The sequence below is a fragment of the Neovison vison genome, chromosome 13, assembly GCF_020171115.1.
Source record: "Neovison vison isolate M4711 chromosome 13, ASM_NN_V1, whole genome shotgun sequence".
Classification (NCBI taxonomy): domain Eukaryota; kingdom Metazoa; phylum Chordata; class Mammalia; order Carnivora; family Mustelidae; genus Neogale; species Neogale vison.
Genome location: NC_058103.1, coordinates 66,144,118 through 66,169,583, shown reverse-complemented (window position 1 = coordinate 66,169,583; position 25,466 = coordinate 66,144,118). Strand labels below are relative to the sequence as shown.

Below are 25,466 nucleotides of genomic sequence, written 5' to 3'. Positions count from 1 at the left end.
GAGGAAGTTTTAATAGTTAAGTTTATACAGACAAAAACAGTTGTTTTTAATCTTACCTCAGTTGTAGGCAATAGAGATCTATCTGTTTTCTACAAGCTGTTGTACTGAAACCAACTAGCCAATTCTAACTATAGCTCCAGGAACAAGGCAGCTACAACTAGTCACCTTCCTCTCATTTACGAAGATCAAGTTAGGGAGGATAGCCCTTGAGTTAGGAAGTGAATACTTATTTTGTGACTATTCTAACCATATTAGAAAGAAAAAGAGTCAAAGAAAAGTTCTGAATCCATTAGGTTGCGTGAAGCTACTCTACTCCCTCTAACTGCAGTAAGACTACTGTAGTAAACAAGGCCCAAAATATATAGACCTTTCCAACTTTTTATCATTTATTGTTGCTTTTCCAAGGATTATGCCATAATACTGTTTCATACTATCAAATCTTCATAATCACTGAAAAGCCAGATCAAAGGAAATTCATGCAGGATGCCAGGGTAGCTCAGTTGGTTAAGCATCTGCCTTCATCTCAGGTCCTGATCCCAGGGTCCTGGGATCAAGTCCCACATCCGGCTCCTCACTGGGCAGAGATCCTCCTGCTACTCCCTCTGCCTACCTTTCTCTCTGGCAAATAAATAAAATCTTTAAAAAAACAAAAAGGAAACCCATGCTGTTCATATTTTTTTCCTTAATTTTGTATGTATGCCAACAACTTGAAATATAATAAATGGTAAAATTAGTTAAGTATAGAAAAATTAAATCAACTGCAAGTTGTATGTATGAAGTGTTTTGCTAGGTATTTAACACTAACAGTATTTAATATCAAACGAAAAACCAATGAAATTTTTAAAATTTACTGTGCCACCTAACTAAAAAAAAGTCCATACAAACTTATTTGCCCTACCATATATACTTTGACTTTAATGGATATGGTACAAGTATAGAAGGAGAAGAAATATTGCATATCCAAATAAAGACACACTTTTTCCTTGTCTTAATAACCAGCATCCAAGAACAGCTCAGAATTCAATCTAACTGCACCATCAAAATGTATGAGTTCTAGGGGCGCCGGGGTGGCTCAATGGGTAAGCCTCTGCCTTTGGCTCCGGTCATGATCTCAGGGTCCTGGGATCGAGCCCCGTATCAGGCACCCTGCTTGGCGGGGAGCCTGCCTCCCCTGCTTACTTGTGATCTCTGCCTGTCAAATAAATAAAGTATTTTTAAAAATTTTTAAAAAAAATGTGTATAAGTTCTAAATGTACCTGAAATAAGAAACTGATAATATTCCTAATTTGTATAAAACAAAATAATCCTCATAATTAGATGTTTAGACTACTGAAATTGTAATCATACAGAACCCTAAATTTACCAGCAAACTTTTAGCCTTTTCCTATTCTAGCCGTCTCTTCCCAGCATAACTGCTCATCAGACAGTACTCTTGTCCTCAATATCCATTTAGTTTAGAGCAGATGCAAAATTTAGTATAGTGCAAGATGAAGCGAAGATTTTTTTTCCTTCTCTTAACCCTTACTTGGCTGCCTATGAGGTTTTCAAATTCAATCAAATTTCCAATTTTCAGAATTAAACTGTTAACCACAGCTTCTCCACATGAAAACAACTTTGTAGTAATAAAAATTTAAGTTCATATGGGATAAGGATTACCTACAAGCACAGAAAGAACTGTTGCATTACCTTTCACCTCTAGTTAATTCCAAAAATGTACCCACAATTTTACGTAAGTTTCAGCACAAGGAACACAGGATAAATAACCTCAGGACTGAGATGTAGATAAAGCTAGTTACTTTATTCATCTATTATTTCCCCCAAAACACTAAATAATATTAAAGTAGTCAACAATCTGACTAAACAATGCTATCAAAGCAAAATGAGAATGAAGAAAATATGGCTGTTACATAAAAATGAGCTTAAACCAATTTTTCTTGAATTAGGTCAGGAGAAGGTTAATGGAAGAATCAAGTTTACCTGATTCAAAGGCTGGCATTTTCAAATCACCTTGGTTCAGTTCTGTGCCATATTTTAATTTGTGATATTTTGCCCTGAAAATTCAATAATAAATTGTTTAAAGAAAATGCTTTCTCTTTTTCCACACAGTTAATACTGGTATATATTTCTCTGATAACAAATAAAACATAATACAAATTGTCTGTTTTTAAGCTTTACTTGCAAAGGAAGTTAGAAAAAAAGGTGCACTGCTGTGAAAGAAAAAAATGTAAATTACCCAATTAACACAAACACCTGAGTAAAGATAAATTTTTCCTGATCTTTAAAGAAACAAAAACCCCAAAACCTAGATTCCGTAACAAGATATTATTTCAATTTTAAAGATTTAAATCTTGGGGGGAAAAAAAAAGATTTAAATCTTGGAGCGCCTGGGTGGCTCAGTCAGTTATCCTGAGAGGTCCTGGGGTAGAGCCCCACATCAGGCTGCCTGCTTAGCAGGGAGTCTGCTTCTCCTCCCTCACTGCTCCCCCAATGAAATAAATAAATAAAATCTTTTAAAAAATAAAGATTTAAATCTTTTCTTTTCCCATATAAGAATCAAAGTATCAGTGACTCTTAATCTCACGAAACAAACTGTGGGTTGCTGGGGGGAGGGGGGTTGGGAGAAGGGGGGTAGGGTTATGGACATTGGGGAGGGTATGTGCTTTTGGGTAAATTGGAAGGGGAGATGAACCATGAGAGACTATGGACTCTGAAAAACAATCTGAGGGGTTTGAAGCGGCGGGTGGGTGGGAGGTTGGGGTACCAGGTGGTGGGTATTATAGGGGGCACAGCTTGCATGGAGCACTGGGTGTGGTGAGGGAATAATGAATACTGTTTTTCTGAAAATAAATAAATTGGGGAAAAAAAAAAAATCAAAGTATCATCTTGTATTTTGGGCAGGTTTCATATCTTTCAAAGAGCTTTTAAATACGCTATACACTAGTACAAAAAGGAAAACTGTTCTACTTTATATTACACATATAAGAAAATGAGGTACACAAACCTTTCTTGTTTTAATGCATACTCTAACATCTTTATTCTTCTTACTAAATCCTTCTTCAAGTTTTCTTGACCTTTTCTTTCTCCTTGCAAAAATGCTATCCGGGCCTAAAAATATAAAAGATTCATTTATTTTCATTTTTTCCTAATGATACACAGGAAACCAAAAATAAGAAAACATGACAGCAAGTTTTATATAATGCACAGAAACAGTCAACCAAACTTTGTTAGGTAACACAATTATTTTAAAAATAAACATAACTGTAAGTCAATTTATTTGCTTATAATCTTAAAGTCTTAATATTAGTAACTTCTACATAATCATAAAAGGAAATTTTATACATAAAAACTGAACCTACTTCCTAACATAATTCACAAAGAACTAAAAAATACTATTTTCATAAATAGATAAAATATTTTTCCCCAAGTGAGATACTGGTTGTTTCAAAAAACAGTAATAATACCTCAAAGCATTTTTTTAATGAAATACTTAAAAATTTAACATCTTTTCTATTCCACACACCCACTCCAAATTCTTTCAATTCTTGAAACAATAACAGCACAATACTGCAAATAGTTTAAGTAAAGCCACCATATTTTCAAAGAACTCATTACTTTCTGCTGTCATTTTTCTATTATGAGAGGAAATTTTTGTCTTTTTGACTGCCTCATTTCTGTGAGAGGCAACTCTCTATCTTTTCCTGGCCCCTCCTATCATGTCAGGCCCCTTTACCACACTAAAGAGTAATGCTTAAAGAGACTCTCATAGGGGGCGCCTGGCTGGCTCAGTGGGTTAAGCTGCTGCCTTCGGCTCAGGTCATGATCTCAGGGTCCTGGGATCGAGTCCTGCATCAGGCTCTCCGCTCAGCGGGAAGCCTGCTTCCTCCTCTCTCTCTCTGTCTGCCTCTCTGCCTACTTGTGATCTCTCTCTGTCAAATAAATAAATAAAATCTTTAAAAAAAAACAAACAAAAAAAAATAAAGACACTCTCATAGGTATGGAGACACTTGCCATTATGCATATAATTACAATAAAATTAACTTCCACATGGGGGAGAATGCTTTTGCTGAGATAACCCACAGGTATATTTGTTGATTAAGAAAAAGGAAGTTACTTAGTAACCTATATTACGATTAATGGATCAGAACAAATAAATTCAGCTGAATAATTTAACCCATTAAATTAGGATCTCCTGGGTGCCTGGTTGGCTCAGTGGGTTAAAGCCTCTGCCTTTGGCTCAGGTCATGATCTCAAGGTCCTGGGATTGAGCCCCACATTGGGCTCTCTGCTCAGCAGGGAGCCTGCTTCCCTTCCTCTCTTGACTACTCATAATCTCTATCAAATAAATAAATTTAATAAATAAATAAGGATCTCTTCATTTCTTTAATAGAAAGAGCCAGCAGACCAGCTAAATCAAACTGATTAGTAAAAACATATTTAATGTTTAACAAATGTCCACTGCCATCAAAACAAGCTCTTCTCTATTATCCTTTATTTTAAGATGTATTTATTAGAGAGAGAGAGTGTGTGTATGCCAGTGCACAAGTACAAGCAGAGAAGAGTGGAGGGAGAAGGAGAAGCATGCTTCCTGCTAAGTAAGGAGCCTGATTCGAGGCTAGATCCCAGGACCCTGAGATCATGAGCTGAGCAGAAGGCAGATGCTTAACTGACCAAGCCACCCAGGTGTTCCTCTATTACCCTTAATTTAAAAAAGCGGGGGGCGCCTGGGTGGCTCAGTGGGTTAAAGCCTCTGCCTTCAGCTCAGGTCGTGATCCCAGGGTCCTGGGATCAAGCCCCACATCTGGCTCTCTGCTCCTCGAAGAGCCTGCTGAGAGAGAGCCTGCTTCCCCCTCTCTCTGCATGCCTCTCTTCCTACTTGTGATCTCTGTCAAATTTAGAAAAAAAAGGGGGAGGGCGGGGGGGCTCCAGGGTGGCTCCGTCAGTTAAGCTAAAAGTTGGACTCCTAATTTTCAGCTCTTCTCATGATCTCAGGGTTGTGAGATCTAGCCCAGTTTAAGATTCTTTCTCTCCCTCTTGGGGCGCCTGGGTGGCTCAGTGGGGTAAAGCCTCTGCCTTCGGCTCAGGTTGTGGTCTCAGGGTCCTGGGATTGAGCCCGAGTCGGGCTGTCTGCTCAGGGAGCCTGCTTCCTCCTCTCTCTGTCTCTGCCTGCCTCTCTGCCTACTTGTCTGTCAAATAAGTAAATAAAATCTTAAAAAAAAAAAAAAAAGATTCTTTCTCTCCCTCTTCCACTGCCTGCCCGCCCCACACCACCACTGCTCACTCGCTCTCTCTGAAATAAAAAAAAAAAAAAGAAATCACCTATAACTCCTTAACACCTGAGACGTTAGACAGCTACATAAAACTTCCAAATACAAATTTCAAAACAAACAAACAAAAACGTCTAGGAGGAATGGTAACTATTCAGAACCTAACAGTCTAATACCTTAAGAGAAAAGTAGCACTTATGACTCTCTTGAACTTTATAAAGCAAAAGCGAAATGTCAATTTCATCACACAGCCTCAAGAGTTTTTTTTTAAGCCTCAAGAAATTCTGATTAGGTTTTTTGCCTGCACCAACTTTCTTTTTTTCACCACAATAAGTGCAGTCACCAGCACTGTCACCATACAACACCCTAACGGTATTATTGACTACATTCTCTATGGGGAGTTTTCCTTCCCTAACTTACCAATTCTGTAACTGAAGTTGTACCTCTTAAATCACTTCACCTACTTCGTCCATCTCCCCAACCTCCTCACCTTTGGCAACCACACGTTAGTTCTCTGTATTTATGATTCTTTTTCTGTTTTTTTGTTTGTTCAATTTACTTTGTCTAGATTTCAAAAAAAAGTGAGATCATATAGTGTGTCTTTCTTTGGCTTATTTCACTTAGCATAATACCTTCTAGATGTATCAATGTTGTCGCAAAAGGCAAGATCTCACTCTTTTTATGCCTAAGAAATATTCCATTTTGTAATATTCCATCGTTTTTATCTGTTCAACTAACAGTGGATATACTTAGGTTGCTTCTGTATCTTGGCTATTGTAAATAATGTTGCAACATAGGGGTGCATAAATTTTACCAATTAGCATTTCCATCATCTGTGGGTAAATACCCACTAGTGGAATTATTGGGACTATATGGTATTTCTATTTTTAATTGTTTGAGGAATTTCCATCTTGTTGTCTACAGTGGTTCCATCAATTTACACATTCCCACCAATGCTGCAAAACGGTTCCCTTTTCTCCACATCCTCACCAATACTTATTTCTTGTCTTTTTTATATCAGCCATTCTGACAGGTCTAAGGTGATAAGTCACTAAGGTTTTGTTATGCACCTCCCTGATTATATTGTGAACATCTTTTTACGTCTCTTGGTCATCCATATGTCTTCTTTAGAAAAATGTCTATTCAAGTCCTCTGCCCATTTTTAAACCAGATTGTTAATTATTTTTATTTATTTTTTTGGCGTTCAGTTGTCTTAAGTTCTTTATATGACATTAACCCTTTATCAAACATATCATTTGCAAATATCTTCTCCCATTCAGTAGGATGTCTTTTCATTTTGTTGACTGTTTCCTTCACTCTGCAGAAGGTTTTCATTCTGATGCAGTCCCAAGTTTATTCTTATTTTTGTCTCCCTTACCTGAGGGGACATATTTAGAAAAATGTTGCTAAGATCAATGTCCAAGACACTATTGCCTATGTTTTCTTTGAGGCGTTTTATGGTTTCAGGTCTCACATTTAGGTCTTTAATCCATTTTGAATTTATTTTGTGTATGGTGTAAGAAAGTGATCTCCTTTCATTCTTTTGCATGCAGCTGTCCAGTTTTTCCTAATACCATTTATTGAAGAGACTGTCTTTTCTCTATTGTATACTCTTGCCTCCTCTACCATAGATTAATTTACCATTTTTGAGTTCTCTATCCTGTTGATCTATTTTTATGCCAGCACCACACTGTTGTCATTACTATAGATTTGCAATGTATCTTAAAATATGGGACTGCCAAAACCTCTAGTTTTGTACTTCTTTTTCATGATTGCTTTGACCCATTTGGGGTCTTTTTTGGATCCACACAAATTTTACCATTATTTGTTCTAATTCTGTTAAATAGATTATTGATATTTTAATAGGGATTGCACTCAATCTATAGAACTTGATTATGAAGTATGAAGATTTTGACTATTTTGCCTATTAATTCTTCCAATCCACAAACATGGTATAACTTCCCATTTGTTTGTGTCGTCTTCAATTTCTTTTTTTTTTTTTAAGATTTTATTTATTTATTTGACAGAGGGAGGGAGAGATCACAAGTTGGGGGGGCAGGGAAGCAGGCTCCCCACTGAGCAGACAGCCCACTGCAGGGCTTGATCCCAGCATCCTGAGATCCTGACCCAATTTGAAGACAGAGGCTTAACACACTGAGCCACCCTGGCACCACCCCCTTCAGTTTCTTTTATCAATGCTTTCTCATTTTCAAAATACAGTTCTCTCCATGATTAAATTTATTCCGAGGTATTTCACTCTTTCTAGTGCAAATGTAAACACTGTTTTCTTTTTTGTTGTTGTTGTTTTTAATTTTTTATTTCTTTATTTCTATTCATTGTTTTTGCACCACGCCCAGAGCTCATGCAATTCGTGCCCTCCCTAATATCCACCACCTGGTTCCCCCAACCTCCCACCCTCTGCCCCTTCAAAACCCTCAAGATTGTTTTTCAGAGTCCATAGTCTCTCATGGTTCACCTCCCCTTCCAATTTCCCTCAACTTCCTTCTCCTCTCCATCTCCCCTTGTCCTCCATGTTATTTGTTATGCTCCACAAATAAGTGACACCATATGATAATTGACTCTCTCTGCTTGACTTATTTCACTTAGCATAATCTCTTCCAGTCCCGTCCATGGTGCTACAAAAGTTGGGTATTCATCCTTTCTGATGGAGGCATAATATTCCATAGTGTATATGGACCACATCTTCCTTATCCATTCGTCTGTTGAAGGGCATCTTGGTTCTTTCCACAGTTTGGCGACCGTGGCCATTGCTGCTATAAACATTGGGGTACAGATGGCCCTTCTTTACACAACATCTGTATCTTTGGGGTAAATACCCAGTAGTGCAATTGCAGTGTCACAGGGAAGCTCTATTTTTAATTTCTTGAGGAATCTCCACTGTTTTCCAAAGTGGCTGCACCAACTTGCATTCCCACCACCATTTAAGAGGGTTCCCCTTTCTCCACATCCGCTCCAGCACACGTTGTTTCCTGTCTTGCTAATTTTGGCCATTCTAACTGGTGTAAGGTGGTATCTCAATGTGGTTTTAATTTGAATCTCCCTAATGATTAATGATGATGAACATTTTTTCATGTGTCTGATAGCCATTTGTATGTCTTCATTGGAGAAGTGTCTGTTCATAATTTCTCTTTCTACCACTTTGTTATCAGTTAATAGAAATTCAACAGAATTCTGTATATTGATTTTGTATCCTGTGGCTTTACTGAATTTATTAGTTCTAATAGTTTTTTTGTAGAGTCTTTAAGATTTTCTATATATAGTACTATGCCATCTGCAAACAGTGGCAATTTTACTTCTTTGTTACCAATTTGTATATTTTTTATCCCCTTCTGGTTTGATTGGTTAGACTTTCAGTTCTAAGTTGAATAAAGGTGACAAGTGAACAACCTTGTCTTGTTCCTGATCTTAAAAGAAAGCTTTTAGCTTTTCCCCCTTAAGTATATTAGCTGTGGTCTTGTCATATATGACCTTTATCATGTTGAGGTATGTTGCTCCTAAACACACTTTGTTGAGTTTTTATCATGAAAGGATGCTGAAGGGGCGCCTAGATGGCTCAATGGGTTAAAGTCTCTGCCTTCGGCTCAGGTCATGATCCCAGGGTCCTGGAATCGAGCCCCACATCAGGCTCTCTGCTCAGCGGGGAGCCTGTTTCCCCCTCTCTCTCTGCCTGCCTCTCTGCCTACTTGTGATCTCTCTGTCAAATAAATAAATAAATAAATAAGATTTTTTTTTAAAAAGAAAGGATGCTGAATTTTGTCAAATGCTGCATCTACTGAGATGATCTCATGGTTTTACCCTTCATTATGTTAAAGGAATGTATCATGTCTATTAATTTGCAGATATAGAACCATTCTTTTTTTTAAGATTTTATTCATTTATTTGAGAGAGAGCAAGAAAGAGAGTATGGGGGGGGCAGGACAGAAAGAGAGGGAGAAACAGGCTCCTTGCCAAGCAGGGAGCCCAATGTGGGGCTCGATCCCAGGACCCAGGATCATGACCTAAGCCAAATGCAAATGCTTAACTGACTGAGCCACCCAAGCGTCCCTAGAACCATCCTTGTATTGACTAGAAAAAAAGAAAAAGGAAAAAACCATTATCACATACTAAAAGCATTATGTGACTCCAATTTCCAGATCTTATAAGCATACTATAATTAGCAATGGAAAAAGATGAAAGAAGCTCATTTAATTCTGCTTCTTAAAAAGGAGTCACCAACATGGCTCAGTCAGCTAACTGTCTGCCTTCCACTCAGGTCATGATCCCTGGGGTCCTAGGATCCAGTCCTGCATTAGGCTCCCTACTCAACAGGGAGTCTGTTTCTCCCTCTCCCTCTGCTTCTTTCTCTATTAAATAAATAAAATCTTTAAAAAAAAAAAAAGCAGTAATCAATGATTTTTTCCAATGAGAAAGGCACTGAAACTATGTGAAAGTAATAAGGCCCTCTAAAGGATTAAAAAAAAAAAAAAAAGTGGTAAAAGTGGTAATGTTTCCTATTAGAAGCCTACACTGTTGTCTATGTGCTTCTGCTAAAGCCGGCACTAGAATCTTACTCTATTGTGAGAATTCATTTTCACTTCTTCTCTTGGCATTTTCATTCTAAAAACCATCCATCCATACAGAATTTAGTACATTAAACAAGCACCTACTATATTTAAAAAGCAAGAATCCCATAGCAGCTTTTGAACAGGAGTTGAAGGGAGATAATTCACAAACACAAAAGACAAAAAAAGGTGAGAGTTCATCAAGAAAATACTTTTAAAAGGACATATCCTAACCCAAACTATGTGGAGATGAGGGTAAAAAGAAAATAACAGATATATCATGACTGTTGGATGTGGCCTTATGACCTCACATCACGTAGTATCTATATACTCTGACTTAAAAGGTAAAGGTTATGTCTGAAAGTGATTAAAAAAAAAAAAAAAAAAAACAGGGGCGCCTGGGTGGCTCAGTGGGTTAAGCCACTGCCTTCGGCTCAGGTCATGATCTCAGGGTCCTGGGATCGAGTCCCGCATCGGGCTCTCTGCTCAGCAGGGAGCCTGCTTCCCTCTCTCTCTCTGCCTGCCTCTCCATCTACTTGTGATTTCTCTCTGTCAAATAAATAAATAAAATCTTTAAAAAAAAAAAAACACACACACACACACACAATTAAATAAGCGACGGTGGCCCCCTGCTCCCATTCTCTAGCAGCTGACTTGTCTGTGCCTCATTCTTCTCCTGCGCGTGTCAGGAGACAGCAAGAAACAATGTTTAATAAAGGTTCACTGACAATGAATTCTAAGCTATTTTTATAGGTCATAATGCACCATTAGTAGCATCATCTCAGCAAATAAACACTTCAAAAAGTAAATGCAAAAAAAAAAAAAAAAAAAAGGTAGGGAAGCCTGGGTGGCTCGGTAAATTAAGCCCCTGCCTTTGGCTCATGTCAGAATCCCAGAGTCCTAGGATGGAGCCCCACATTCAGCTCCTTCCTCAGCGGGGAGCCTGTTTCTCCTTCTCCCTCTGTCCTACCCCTACCCTCATTTCTGCTCCTTCTCAGTCAAAATAAACAAATAAAACCTTAAAAAAAAAAAAAGTTACTGCAAAAAAAACATTTACAATGGCATCAAAAAACAAAACTATCTAGGAATAAACCAACAACAACAACAACAAAAAAAAAAACAGAAAAATCAACAAAAACAGAACTTGATTCACTTAAAGTATCAACAAAATTGACAAAATGTTAGCTGCGTCCACTAAGAAAAAAAGAAAGACACAAATATCAAAATCGAAATGAAAGTGGAAGCATTACAACCAATTCTACAGAAATAAAAGAACTGGAAGCATACTAGGAACAACTGAACACCAACAAATTGGATAACTCAGAAACACAAAACCTAACAAGACTGAGTGATGAAGAAAAAGAAAACAGAAAAGACCTACTTATAGATTAATTCGGTTATCAAAAATCCTTCATACAGGGGTGCCTGGATGGCTTAGCTGGTTAAGCATCTGATTCCTCTTTTAGGCTCAAGTCATGATCTCAGGGTCATGAGATTGAGCCCTGTGTCTTTGGACTCCCCACTAAGCAGGAAGTCCACTTCTCTCCTTCTCCCTCTGCCCATCCACTGCCCACAAGTGTTCTCCCTCTAAAATAAATACATAAATCTTTTTTAAAAATAAAAAATAAAAATCCCTCATACAAAGAAAAACCCTGGACATGTTAGCTTTACTAGTGAATCCTGCCAAACATTTAAAGAACTAACAAAAAACCTTCTAAAACATTTCCAAAAATTGGAGACAAAACACTCTGTAATTCATCAAGGCCAGCACTGCCCCATACCAGAGCCAGACACAAACACTGTAAGAAAACTATAGAACAGTATCTCTTATAAATACTTTTGTAAAAACCCTCAACATAATACTAGTAAATCAAATTCAGCAGCATATTACAAAGATTGTATACCACAACCAAGTGAGATTTATTCCTTGAATGCAGGGATGGTTCAACACAAGAAAACCAATCAATGTAAGGCACCTCGTTAACATAATAAAGGGAGAAAACTACAAAACCATTTCAACTGATGCAGAGAACGAACCTGACAAAGTTCAACACACTTTCATGACAAATAAACAAACAAACAAAAAAACAAAACCCAAACCACTCAACAAACCAGGAATAAAACTATCTCAACATAATTTAAAAAGCCATATATGAAAAGCCACAACAAACAACATACTCAATAGTTTAAGAATGAAAGCTTTCCCTCTGAAATCAGAATGGAGGATGGGAGAGGTATGCCTGGTGCCAGGGTGGCTCAGTGAATAAGCATCTGACTCTTGGTCTCAACTCATTCCTTATCTCAGGGTCATGAATTCAAGCCTGTGATTGGGCTCCATGCTGGACATGGAGTCTACTTTAAAAATTCAAATAAATCAAATCAAATCAAATGAGAACAAGGGAAGGATGCCTATGCCAACTCTGCTATACAAATAGAACTGTTAAGTACCTTCCAGAGCAATAAGGCAAGAAAAAGAAAGGAATTCAAATTAGAAAAGAAGTAAAATTATCTCTATTCACAGATAATATAGTCTTATATGTAGAAAACCCAAAAGATTTCATTAAAAATGTTAGGACTAACAAATTAAGCAAAGTACCGGGATACTGTCACACAAAAATCAACAATGTTTTTGTTTTTTTTTTTAAAACGGGGGTGGCAGAGAGGCAGGGGGAGAGAAAGAATCTTAAACAGGCTACACACCCAGCACAGAACCCAACACAGGGCTCTCACAACGAAGATCATGACCTGAGTCAAAATCAAGAGTCAGACACTTAAAACAACTAACTGAGCCACCCAGACACCCTCAGCAGCATTTCTATATACCATCAGCGAACAATCATGAAAGGAAATTATGAAACAATTCCATTTTTTAAAAAGATTTATTTACGTATTTATTTGACAGACAGAGATCACAAGTAGGCAGAGAGGCAGGCAGAGAGAGAGGGGGAAGCAGGCTCCCCACCGAGCAGAGAGCCCGATATGGGGCTCGATCCCAGGACCCTGAGATCATGACCTGAGCCAAAGGCAGAAGCTTTAACCCACTGAGCCACCCAGGTGCCCCAAAACAATTCCATTTTTAACAGCATCAAAAAGAATAAAATTAACTTAGGAATTAACCAAGGAGGTGAAGGACAGGCACAATGAAAAGTACACAATAATGCTGAATCAAATTAAAGATGAAAATAAATGGAAACACATTTCATGTTCATGGACTAATGAACACTAATATTATTAAAATATCAATACTATCCAAATTTTCAGAGTGGGTGCAATTCCTTTCAAAATCCCAATGACATTTCTTACAGAAACAGAAAAATCCATACTAAAATTTACATGGAATCTCAGGGGACCCCTTAATAGCAAAACAATCTTAAAAAAGAATGAAGTTGGAGGCCTTTCCTAAGTTCAAAACATACTACACAAAGCAAAAGTAATCAAGACAGTATGATACTGGCAAAAAGACAGACATCTAGACCAATGGAACAGAAATGAAATACCAAAAATAAACCCTTAACATACACATCAAATATCTTTTATAAGGACGCCCAGACCACACAGTGAAGAAAGAACAGTCTTTTCAACAGGTACTGTTGGGAAAAAAAGAATATTCATATGCAAAAGAATGAAGTCAGACTGTTCATACACCACAAATTTTCATACATCACAAATTAATTCAGAATGAATCAAAGACCTAAATGAAAGATCTAAAACTATAAAGTTAAAAGAAAACACAGGACAAAACCTTCAAAACATCGGACTTGGGAATGGTTTCCTGGATATGAAACCAAACCACAGGTAACAGAAGAACAAATGGAGAAAATGGACATGATGAAAATTTAAAACTCTTGCACATCAACGGAAACTGCCAACAAAGGGAAAAAGGAATCTATGGAATGGCAAGAAACTGTAAACTGTGTTTCGGATAAGAGATTAATATACAGAATATATAAACCATTCCTAAAACTCAAGAACAAAAAACCCAATTCAAAAATGGACAAAAGACTTGAATAAGTATTTCTCCAAAGAAGATACATGATTGGCCAATAAGCACATAAAAACATGCTTTCCACAACTAATCATTAGGGAAGCCCCCTATGAGATACTATACCTCATTAGGATAGCTACTATTAAAGACAGTAACAACAAGAACAAAAAGCATCCGTTAGGATTTGAAAAAACTAGAAACCTTATATAAATTGTTGGTAAAATGGTAAGAGTCACTGTGGAAGATAATATGGTGGTTCCTCAAAAAATTAAAAAATAGAATGATCTCACCCAGGCACCTGGGCAGCACAGTTGGGTTGAGCAGCTGACTCCTGTGTTAGGCTCAGGTCGTGATCTCAGGGTTGTGAGAACAAGCCCTGTGTCAGGCTCTGTGCTCACCGGGAAGTTGGCTTGGAACTCTCTCTCCCTCTGCCCCTCGCCCGTGCATGCTCTTGCGTACACACACGCTCTCTCTCTCTCTAAATGTAGATAAATATTATGGACACTGGGGAGGGTATGTGCTATGTTTGAGTGCTATGAAATGTGTAAGCCTGATGATTCACACACCTATACCCCTGGGGCAAATAATACATTATATGTTAATAAAAATAATAAATAAAAATTAAAAATAAAAGTAAATAAGTAAAATCTTTTAAAAAATGATCATATTACCCAGCAATTTCACTTCTGGGAATATACTAAAAAGAACTGAAAGCATGATCCTGAAGAGAAATTTACACACCCTTGTTAATAGCAACACCATTCATTATACCTAAAACTTAGAAGCAAACCAAGTGTCCATCAAAAGATAAATGGGGGCACCTAGGTAGCTCAGTCAGTTAAGCATCTGACTCTTGATTTCAGTTCAGGTCAGGATCTCAGGGTCATAAGATCAAGCCCTGTGTCAGGGCTCCACGCTCAAAAGGGAGAAAAATCTAGGTTTGTGTCTGATGAGTTTTTAATACAAATACAAAAACGAAAAGCATGATCCTTGAAAAAAGAGCATCAGACTTTATGAAAATTGAAAACACTTTTGCTCTGCAAAAGACATTATTAAGAGAATGAAAAGATGTACCTGACTGGGAGAAAATAGCTGTAAAAACACATATCTAATTAAGGACTGACATTATTAAGAGAATGAAAAGATATACCACAGACTGGGAGAAAATATTTGTAAAAACACGTATCTGATTAAGAATTGCTACTCACTACCTATAAAGAATTCTTAATACAAGTTTTATTCACAACCAAAATTTTAAAAGGGCAAAAGATCTGAACAGACATGTCAACAAAGAAGACACACAGGTGGAAAATAAGCATCTGAAAAGATGCTCCACATCACTATCATCAGGAATATGTAAATTACAACAATGAGATACCATTAGATCCATTAGATCCATTAGAATGGCTGAAATCCAAAACACAGGCCAGTAGGTCAAACAATACAAACTCTTTCATTGCTGATGAGAATGTAAAATGGGACAGCCACTTTAGAAAACTACATGGCAGTTTGTATTACAAATTAAACACACTCCTACCCTAAGATCCATCAATCATGCTCCTTTGGTACTTCCTCAATTAGCTGAAAACCTCTGTCTACACAAAAATCTACACATGAATGTTTAAAGTTGTTTTATTATGAACTGTCCAAACTTGGAATCAACCAAGACACCTTTCAACAAATGAATGATAAACTGTAGCATATCCATACAAGAGAATAAGTATTCATCAATAAAAACAGATGAGCTGGGGCGCCTGGGTGGCTCAGTGGGTTAAAGCCTCTGCTTTTGGCTCAGGTCATGAACTCGGGGTCCTGGGATCAAGCCCCACATCGGGCTCTCTGCTCAGTGTAGAGCCTGCTTCCCCACCCCTTCTCTCTGCCTACTTGTGATCTCTGTCTGTCAAATGAATAAATAAAATCTTCGGAAAAACAAAAACAACAACAAAAAAAACAGGTGAGCTATCAAGCCATGTAAAGACATGGAGGAACCTTAAATGCATATTCTAAAAAGTGAAAAAAAACAGTCTGGAAAGAAACCAGCCACATATTGTGTAATTCCAACTATAACATTATAGAAAGGGCAAGACTGTCAACGCAGCAAAAAAATCAGTGGTTACCAAGTATTCAGGGATATGGGGAAGATGACTAGGTGAAGCACACGGACTTTTTAAGGGTGATGAAACTGTTCTGTAGGATATCGTAAAGAAGAATCCGTAACATAATGCTTTTGTTAAAACCTACAGACCAGTACAACACAAAATGAACATTAAAGCAAACTATGGAGTTCAGTTAATAATAATAACATCCCAAACTGGTTCACTAATTGTAGCAAATGTACCATTCTAATGCAAGATGTTAATAACAAAGGAAAAATGTTTTGGGGGGTGGGGGCACAGCACATATGCATATGCTATATGCTCAATTTTTCTGTAACTCTAAAATTATTCAAAACATTCATCAACAAGTGTTGGTGAGGATGCAGAAAAACTGGAACTCTTGTGCACTGCTGATGGGATTATGATACAATCATTACATGCATGAAATACTGTGAATGATCCTTGAAATATTAAAAATAAAACTATCAAATATGATCCAGCAATTCCACTTTGGGCATATATATCCAAAAGAATTTAAAGCCAGGTCTTGATCCTGCCACATGCTACACGAATGAACCATCAGGCCACATTGTGTCAAATGAGGCAGTCACAAATATGCACAATTTCACTTTTATGAGGTATGTAAAAGTAGCGAAATTGATAGTAACTAAAAGGAAAATGGCAGTTAAAAAGGAGAGGGGGAGGGATGCCTGGGTGGTACAGATGGTTAAGTGTCTGATTTTTTATTTCAGCTCAGTACTTGATCTCAGGGTTGTGAGCTCAACCCCTGCACTGGGCTCCCCAAAAAATAAATAAATAAATAAATATTTTAATAGGAGAGAGAGAGGGGTAGTAACTGTTGTTTAATGGGTTTAATGCTTCAAATTTGCAAGTTGAAAGGTTCTGAGGATGTTTCACAACAGTGAGAATATACTTAATACTAATGAATTTACACTTTAAAAAATTGTGCTAAAAAGCCTAACACAGTATTTACCACCTTAACCATTTTTTTAAAGATTTTATTTATTTATTTGACAGAGAGAGATCACAAGCAGGCAGAGAGGCAGGCAGAGAGAGAGGAGGAAGCAGGCTCCCTGCTGAGCAGAGAGCCCGATGCGGGCCTCGATCCCAGGACCCTGAGATCATGACCTGAGCCGAACGCAGCAGCTTAACCCACTGAGCCACTTTTAAGTACTAAAATAACTTTTTTTTAAAAAAGCAAACCTGATGAAAGATATTTGCTAAACATCTAGATGAGAATGTGATCAAATACATAATACAGAATTCATAACCACTTCCCCAAAAGACACAACCACATAATAAAAAAAGATGCATAATGGAAATACTGTAAGAAGACTCACACTTCACAAGTTATCAAAATGGCTAATCAAGATATGAAACAGTTTTCAATTTCATCTGTATTCAAAGGAATATAAATTTAAGATACCAATAAAGTAACAACACCAGATTGGCTAAAAATTTTTAAAACTGACAATACTATCTTTTTTTTTTTTTTTTTTTTTTACTATCTTTAAGGAATTGTGAATCAACAGAAATTCCCATAAATGACTTATGGGACCATAACCTGGTTTAGCCTCTTTGTAAAAGTCTTGTATTATACTTAAGTTGAAAATATAAATAAATTAAACCCAAAATTCCTAGATACAGACCGAAAAGAAATACATGTGCATAAGTATGTACTACGAGACATGTAAAACATTTCCAGAATCATTTTTTATAACAGCCAAAGACTGCAAACAATCTAAATACCCATCAGTTAGAGAAGAGATAAATTGCGGCATATTAGTACAGTGAAACACTACAGAGCAAAGGAAATTAACAAACTACGGCCACACATAATACGGATGAACTAATATCGTGTTGAGGGAAAAGTCAAGACACAAAAGATAACGTCCCATTCAATTCCATTTATGTAAAGGTCACTATCAAACATAACTAATACATTTGAATAATGTGCACTTTATATGAGCACATGTAAAGAAAACCAAGAAAATGATTATATAAAAATGATAGCAGTTATCCTCATGATGGAAGTGGGGAGTAGTAATTTGGAAGGGCCAGGTGGTAAGGCTCCTGGGGTACTAGCAGTGCTCCATCTATCTCTTTAACTTTCCAAGCGTGATTACTTGGTTGTTCTCTTTAATAATTGGCTAAACTGTGCAATTATGTTTTATACACTTTCCTGCATATAAGTTATTTTTATAATTTTGAAATGTTTTATACTAATGTTAAAAATTAATCTCATCTTAATGGTTAGATTTAAGAAGTAAATTTTTATTGTGAAAATGAGGTCAATGACCTAGGTCCTTTAGTTAAGAGGAAAAAATTCTACCACAGAGTGTGTAGTACTGTCAATAAAGTAAGTACTTTTTAAAAACCATAAATTTTCAGGTTGCGGTGGCTCAGTCGGTTAAGCGTCTGTCTGGCTCTTGATTTCAGCTCAGGTCGTAACTCAAGCATTGTGAGATGGAGACCCAAACTGGGCTCCACATTGGGCATGGAGCCTGCTTAAGACTCTCTCTTCATTTCCCTCTCCCTCTCCCCAATTCACTAGTTCTCTAAAAAAATAAAAATAAAAAATAAAACACCACAAATTTTCATTGTTTATTTGCCCAAGTCAACTAATTTTAATGCTTTTAATTGTGTGACTTCAAGATTTTAACTGTGGGGGCACCTGGGTGGCTCAGTGGGTTAAAGGCTCTGCCTTCAGGTCATGAGCCCAGGGTTCTGGGATCCAGCCCCACATCGGGCTCTCTGCTCAGTGGGGAGCCTGCTTCCCTTCCTCTCTCTCTGCCTGCCTCTCTGCCTATCATCTCTGTCAAATAAATAAATAAAATCTTAAAAAAAAAAAAGATTATAACTGTGATGATTAACTTGAAATTTGTTACTACAAACATACTGTACAGGCAGAAATAAACTTTTTAAATTTGTTTCCATATCTAATCACAGTTAATTTATAGTAACAAAGCCTACCTACTGCTGTCTTCTAATACAATTTTCCTTCCTTTAAATTAGGTAAAGGTACTCACTGGGGCCATATATTATTTATCACCTGAGTTCAACAGCTTCAACAACCAGCATGTGATTATCACATGAGAGCCTAAAAAAAATTACTTGATATTGACAACCGATCACTTTTAAACTGCAAGACCACTAGAGGTCATCAGAGCAAAACATTCAACACTGAACTAGTTATCAGCCTCAAGTTATTCCACACTTACTATAGTTTCCTAAAATAAGAGTATTTTGCTTAAAACAAAGAAATAAAATACTTAACAAAATCTGTTTTACTGTAAGAGTTTTCTTACTTTAAACAAAACTTAAATGCTAATACCAGAGACAGGTTAGTTTTGTTCAATGATTATAAAACATTCTTTACAACTTTTTGGAAAACTGATCATGTACTTAGAAACTATAAAGCCATCTGCAAGCAAATTTTAACATCCCAAGGAATTAACAAAGTTAAATATTTTATGTATAGAAGCAAATTAAAGAAAAATCAGGTTATAGCAACTAATAATAAATTCAAGACATCTCTATTCAAAATAGGCTCTTCACAGCTCTTTCTGCCCACAGGTCCCATCCCCGTGCTATAATAAAAACACCTTTTGGGGGAACCTGTTGGCTCAGTCAGTTGAGCAGCTGCCTTCAGCTCAGGTCAGGATCCCAGGGTCCTGGGATCAAGTCTATGTCTGGCTCCCAGCTCAGAGGGGAGTCTGCTTCTCCCTCTGCTCCCCACCATTCCCGACTCCTGCTGGTGTTCTAATAAAATCCTTAAAAATAAACACCCTTTCCCACTAAATAAAAAAATAAATGAATGAAATAGTAGGCTCTCAAGAAGTATTAACACCCTCTCCCCTAATGATCAACTGAAATTATAAAAGTGGTTCTATTCCAAGCACTTAAACTTCTGGAAATTAAGCAAAGGTCAGCCAACTGTATATAATAGAAAATAAAAGTATAGGAACGCCTAGGTGGCTCAGTCGGTTAAGCTGCTGCTTTCGACTCAGGTCATGATCCCAGGGTCCTGGGATCGAGTACTGCATCAGCTCCTTGCTCAGTGGGGAGCCTACTTTTCTCTCTGATAAATAAATAAAATCTTAAAAAAAAAGTATAAAGACTCAGCTGACCCACTGACATTTTATATAAAACGAAACAGAAAATAATTCACTTAATACAGAGGTTTCAAAACCTAGCTAATTATTGAATCATTAAGGAGCTTAGATATTAAAGCAGACATACTTAGCCACATAATTCAGTATGGTGAGACACTACATAGAAAGCTTTGTATACTCATCTAGTGATACAAAAGTAGTTATAAGATGTACCCAAATGGCATACTACGCTTTCAAGAATAAACGAAAAGCCTGCTTGGAATAGCTTAGAAAGTTTTTCACAAAAATAACTTTCTAGGGGAGCCTGGGTGGCTCAGTCAGTTCAGCTCACATCATGATCCCAGGGATCCTGGGATCAAGGTCCTGTGTCTAACTCTCTGCTCAGTGGGGAGCCTGCTTCTCCCTCTCCCTCTGCTGCACACCCCCATGCTCTCTCAAATACATAAATTAAAAAAAAAAATTTTTTTTAAATTTAGCTCTGTGGGTTAGGCCCACTTTTAATTTAAAAATTTTTTTTTTAAAGTTTAGCTCTGTGGGTTAAGCTCCTGTCTTTGGCTCAGGTCTCAGGGTCCTGGGATTGAGCCCCGCATCAGTCTCCCTCCTCAGCAGGGAGCCTGCTTACCCCCCTCTCTCTCTGCCTGCCTTCTCTGCCTACTTGTGATTTCTCTCTGTGTGTCAAATAAATAAATATATTTTTTAAAGATTTTATTTATTCATTTGACAGATAGAGATCACAAGTAGGCAGAGAGGCAGGCAGAGAGAGGAAGGGAAGCAGGCTCCCTACTTAGCAGAGAGCCTGATGCGGGGCTGGATCCCAGGACCCTGAGATCATGACCCGAACCAAAGGCAGAGGCTTTAACCCACTGAGCCACCCAGGTGCCCCTAAATATTTTTAAAAATATTTTTTAAAAGCTTTCCAATATTCTAGACAAACAAGAATTCCAGAGAAAAGAGAAACACAAACAATTACTAAGATTTCCAAAGGCAAATAAAATCTTTGTCTTTATCTCTTCTATCAGAGCCTTAAAAAAAGTTAATAAAAACACCACTTCATCCTCTATAATCCCAATGTCATTTTTCATGGTAATGGTTTAAAGCATAAGAGATTTTTAACTATCAACCCTGTTCTAGTAAGTTCTCATTTATCCGGTATCTGAAAGCATTATGTTCTAGGTAAGCCCATTTTCCATTAACAGAGGAAGTATACCACCCCTTTTAAGAACAAAACCTGTAAGCCATTTTAATGAACTCTCTAAAAACACGTTTACTAACATCATAACTATTTTCTAAATCTGTTATAAATTATATCCTATACAAGTTCAGAAAAAAACAAAACACAAAAGATTAACATGGCGTCAAGAGTAATGATTCAGAATCTGCAGAATGGACACACCCCTCGAGCGGCACAGAGCCACTTCTCCTATCGAAATAGTATACTTAAGGGACGCCTGGGTGGCTCAGTGGGTTGGGCCGCTGCCTTTGGCTCGGGTCATGATCTCAGAGTCCTGGGATCGAGACCCGCATCGGGCTCTCTGCTCGGCGGGGAGCCTGCTTCCTCCTCTCTCTCTGCCTGCCTCTCTGCCTGCTTGTGGTCTCTCTCTGTCAAATAAATAAGTAAAATCTTTAAAAAAAAAAATAGTATACTTAATACATTCCACCAACTTTTTTTTGAAAGATTTTATTTATTTATGGGGGGAGGGGAAGCAGAAGCTGGTGGAGGGGCAGAGGGAGAAGCAGATGACCCGGTAACCATGGAGCCAAACGTGGGGTTTAATCCCAGGACCCCGGCATCATGATCTGAGCCAAAGGCAGATGCTTAACCAACTGAGTCACCAACTGAGTCACCCAGGAGTCCCTCTAACCAAAAGAGGTAGACTCTTTTCAAAAAAGTTTTCTGACTCTTGGTTAAGCTTGTTTGCTTTTTCCTTTTTTAAAGATTTTATTTATTTATTTGACAAAGGGAGAGAGAGATCACAAGTAGGCAGAGAGGCAGACGGGGCAGGGAGGGGGAGCACGGGCCCCACTAAGCAGAGAGCCCAATGCAGGACTTGATCCCAGGACCCCAAGATCATGACCTGAGCCTAAGGCAGAGCCTTACCCATTGAGCCACCCAGGTGCCCCTTGGTCAAGATTGTTATCTATACTATTGAAGTACTGGCAACAAGTTTCCCTCTTCCCTCAACCATTCTGTTTTGTACCAAGTCAGGAATCCAAACTATATCTAAAAATAAATAAGCTTCACTACTTCTAACACATTTTATTGTTGCTTATTTTTTCTTTGAAAAGAGAATAAAATTCTTTTTGAGATAGGGCCAGGTATAAATTTTTTAAAAAGTGAATAAATGGAAAAAGCTTCTCCATATAAGCGACTTTGAGCTTTTATTTGTTTTGTTTTTTTCTGCTGACAAGATTCTTCAGGAGAGCCTATTATGATTATGTTAACTAATTATTACGTTCTCAGGACTGGTATGTTTCTTGAAACCATTTTTTTTTTAAATAAAACTCCCAAGAGGTATTTCAAATTTTATAGTAAAAATAAAAAGATTACAAATAATAAAAAAAATAACCTTACAAGCAATTTTTCAAGAACAGCAACTCTAGGGCACCTAGGTGGCTCAGTTGGTTAACCATCCACCTTCTGCTTGCATCATGATCCCAGGGTCCTGGTATCAAGCCCCACATTGGGCTCCCTAGCGCAGAGTCTGCTTCTCCCTCTCCCTCTAACCTGCCTCTCCCCATTTGTGTGCTGTCAAATAAAATCTTAAAAAAAAAAAAAAAAAAAACACCAGCAGCTGAGGGGAATTTATTACTCCTTCTCGTAAATCTCAAAGCACTTTTTTGGTCCTCAATTAAGGCAATTACTAACCTGGTAAGCTACTTAAAATCATTGTAAATTGTGAGATACTAATGTGAAAAAAAAAAGGCATGCTTAGCCATGAGTTTCACTAGCAGAGGTCTACATTCCTTTACCAAACCCCTTCAGGCCAAATGTATTCTGGAATTTATCACTGAAGTATAGATACCACATATGACCTAACACCTCATCCAAAACTAACTGTGGCAGTAACAAAATCAAACAAATACAACAAAGTATAAGACTTTGCAGTAAGTGGGATAAAGACTATAAATAGCTTTGTTACCACTTCAGGTAAGGTTCCTGTCATCAATTAGTTAATAAAAACCTTTTGACTATCACAATTTGGGGACTTGAGAATTGTAAATGAAAAGGACGAGTAATAACCATGACAAGTATTTGTCAAGTATGCTATGGCCAAACCATTTTAAGTATTTAAGTGTATGAGCTCATTTACTCCTCACAATGATCCTGACTTGGTATTATTTCCCCCACTTCACAGAAGAGATAAATGGGGTGTAAAAGGGTTAAGAAATTTGGCCAACATCCTAATAATAGCAGTGGAGACTCTAAAATTTGATTCCATGCAGTCTCACTCTAGAACAGCTTCTGATCACCAAACTATACACTATAAAGCTGCTCAACAGAGTGGGGAGAGAAAATCAAGTAAAGAGATAATGTTGGTTTTGACAATCTCATGATACTACCAGGTCTCCTCCCAAACTAAGGCAGACATCAATAACTTTGCTTCAGTGTTAAAAAAAGAATTCTCCACATATCCTAGGCTCCAGGCAGCCATGGCAAAACTATCTGAGCCAGCAAAATATCTGCCAGTTCAATTTCATACTAAGAAAATCAAAATACTAAACAAAATCAAGTGTCCCTATTTTGCCACTAATTAAACAAAATGTCACTAAAAAATAAGCTCCACAAAATTATGAGTATCTCTTGTTCACTGATACATTCCTATTATCCAGGACAGTACATGTCATAAGTAAAAACTCAATAAATATCTGTTGCTGAATAAATGAATGAAGTCATTACTACAATTTCTCAGTTTCCTCAGTTGTAAAATATGGGAATGACCATATGTATATAATTTCTAGTTAAATCTCAAATCTGAAAGTATTTAATTCATCTATAGTAAATGACAACACTTTTTAAAAAGTGCTGAGACATTCACCTTGATTAAGTGTGTGTTTGTGATTCCAGAAATTTTGTTCACCTAGTCTATGTTAATTCAGGACATTAATGATCAAAATTAAGAAAATACTTAAGACATTTAAACTGAGCAATGAGGGGTGCCTCGGTGGGGCTCAGTCGGTTAAGCATCTGACTCTTGATTTCGGCTCAGGTCATGATCTCAGGGTTGAGATTGACCCTCAAGTCAGGCACCAAGCTCAGGATGGAATCTGCTTCTCCCTCTACCTCTGATCCTCCTCTTGCTCACTCCATAGGCAGGATGTCTCCAATTTGGCCCACTTGTGACCCCAGTCCTTGGTATGGGCAAGACAGTCAGAACCCCTATTTATAGCTGGTGGGTAAGCACAGATAACAATCTGCCTTGGCAATTAGCACTAGAAAGAGATTGGGGGGGGGGTTTGTTTTGTAGGATCCAGCCCTTAAATCTGTGGAATCCGATGCTGTCTTCAAGTTCATACTTCAAGTTGATACTGTCAGAACTGAGTGAAATTACAGGACACCCAGTTGGTATGACAGAACTGCTTAAATTTTAGAAAACCCCCATGTTTAGGATGGCTGGGTGGCTCTGCCGGTTAAGCATCTGCCTTCTGCACTGGGCTCCTTGCTCAGCAGGGAGACGACTGCTCCATCCATCTGCCTGACACTCTCCTCTCCCTGCTATGCGCTTGCTCTGAGAAGTAAATAAAATCTTAAAGAAAAAAAAAAAATACCCACATTTGGTGTCTGAAAGGAAGTACAGTTGACCCACAGACAACAGTGGTTTGAGCTGTGAGTCCACTTATACATAGATTTTTTGGATAAATATGACAATATTGTTAAATGCATTTTCTTTTCCTCATGATTTTCTTTTCTCTAGCTTACTTTATTCTAACAATACAATATGTATATAAGACATACAACACAGTTAACTATTTACGTTAACCATAAAGCACCCCTTCAACAATAGGTTATTAGTAGTTAAGTTTTGGGGGAATCAAAAGTAAACAAAGATGTTCAACTGTGCAGGGGTCAGCACCTCCTAACCCTTGCATCGTTCAAGAGTCAACTGTACTGATAAACTATTGATAGCAGAGGAGATACACAGAGATGAGTCTTTCCTTATGGGGCAGTCTCAAGTTTTGCTTAGAAATGATGTGCATTTGGCTCAAACATCTTTAAGAACCCAAGCATTTATCAGGAATCTGAAAATTATACTAGTAGCTCTACATGATGTTTCTGCAAATAAGATGAGTACCTAATCTAAAAGGTTAATAAATCTTTTACCTAACATCGTATCATTATTCCTATATTTCTTTACTTTTTTTAAAAGCTCTTATTTATTTGCCAGAGAGCGCAAAAGCTCACAAGCAGGGGGAGCAGCAGGCAA

General features: G+C 37.5%; 1 protein-coding gene across 2 annotated transcripts in view; it reads right to left on the bottom strand.

Moving 5' to 3' along the window:
- Positions 1-25,466, bottom strand: part of STRN3 (striatin 3) — a 116,856-nt gene that overhangs the window by 55,123 nt on the left and 36,267 nt on the right. For both annotated transcript variants that reach the window (XM_044230498.1, XM_044230500.1), the window contains exons 2-3: positions 3,002-3,105; positions 1,978-2,051 (exon numbers count right to left, since the gene is read on the bottom strand). In XM_044230498.1, coding sequence (XP_044086433.1) covers positions 1,978-2,051; positions 3,002-3,105 — 178 coding nt within the window. The remainder of the gene's footprint in view (positions 1-1,977; positions 2,052-3,001; positions 3,106-25,466) is intronic.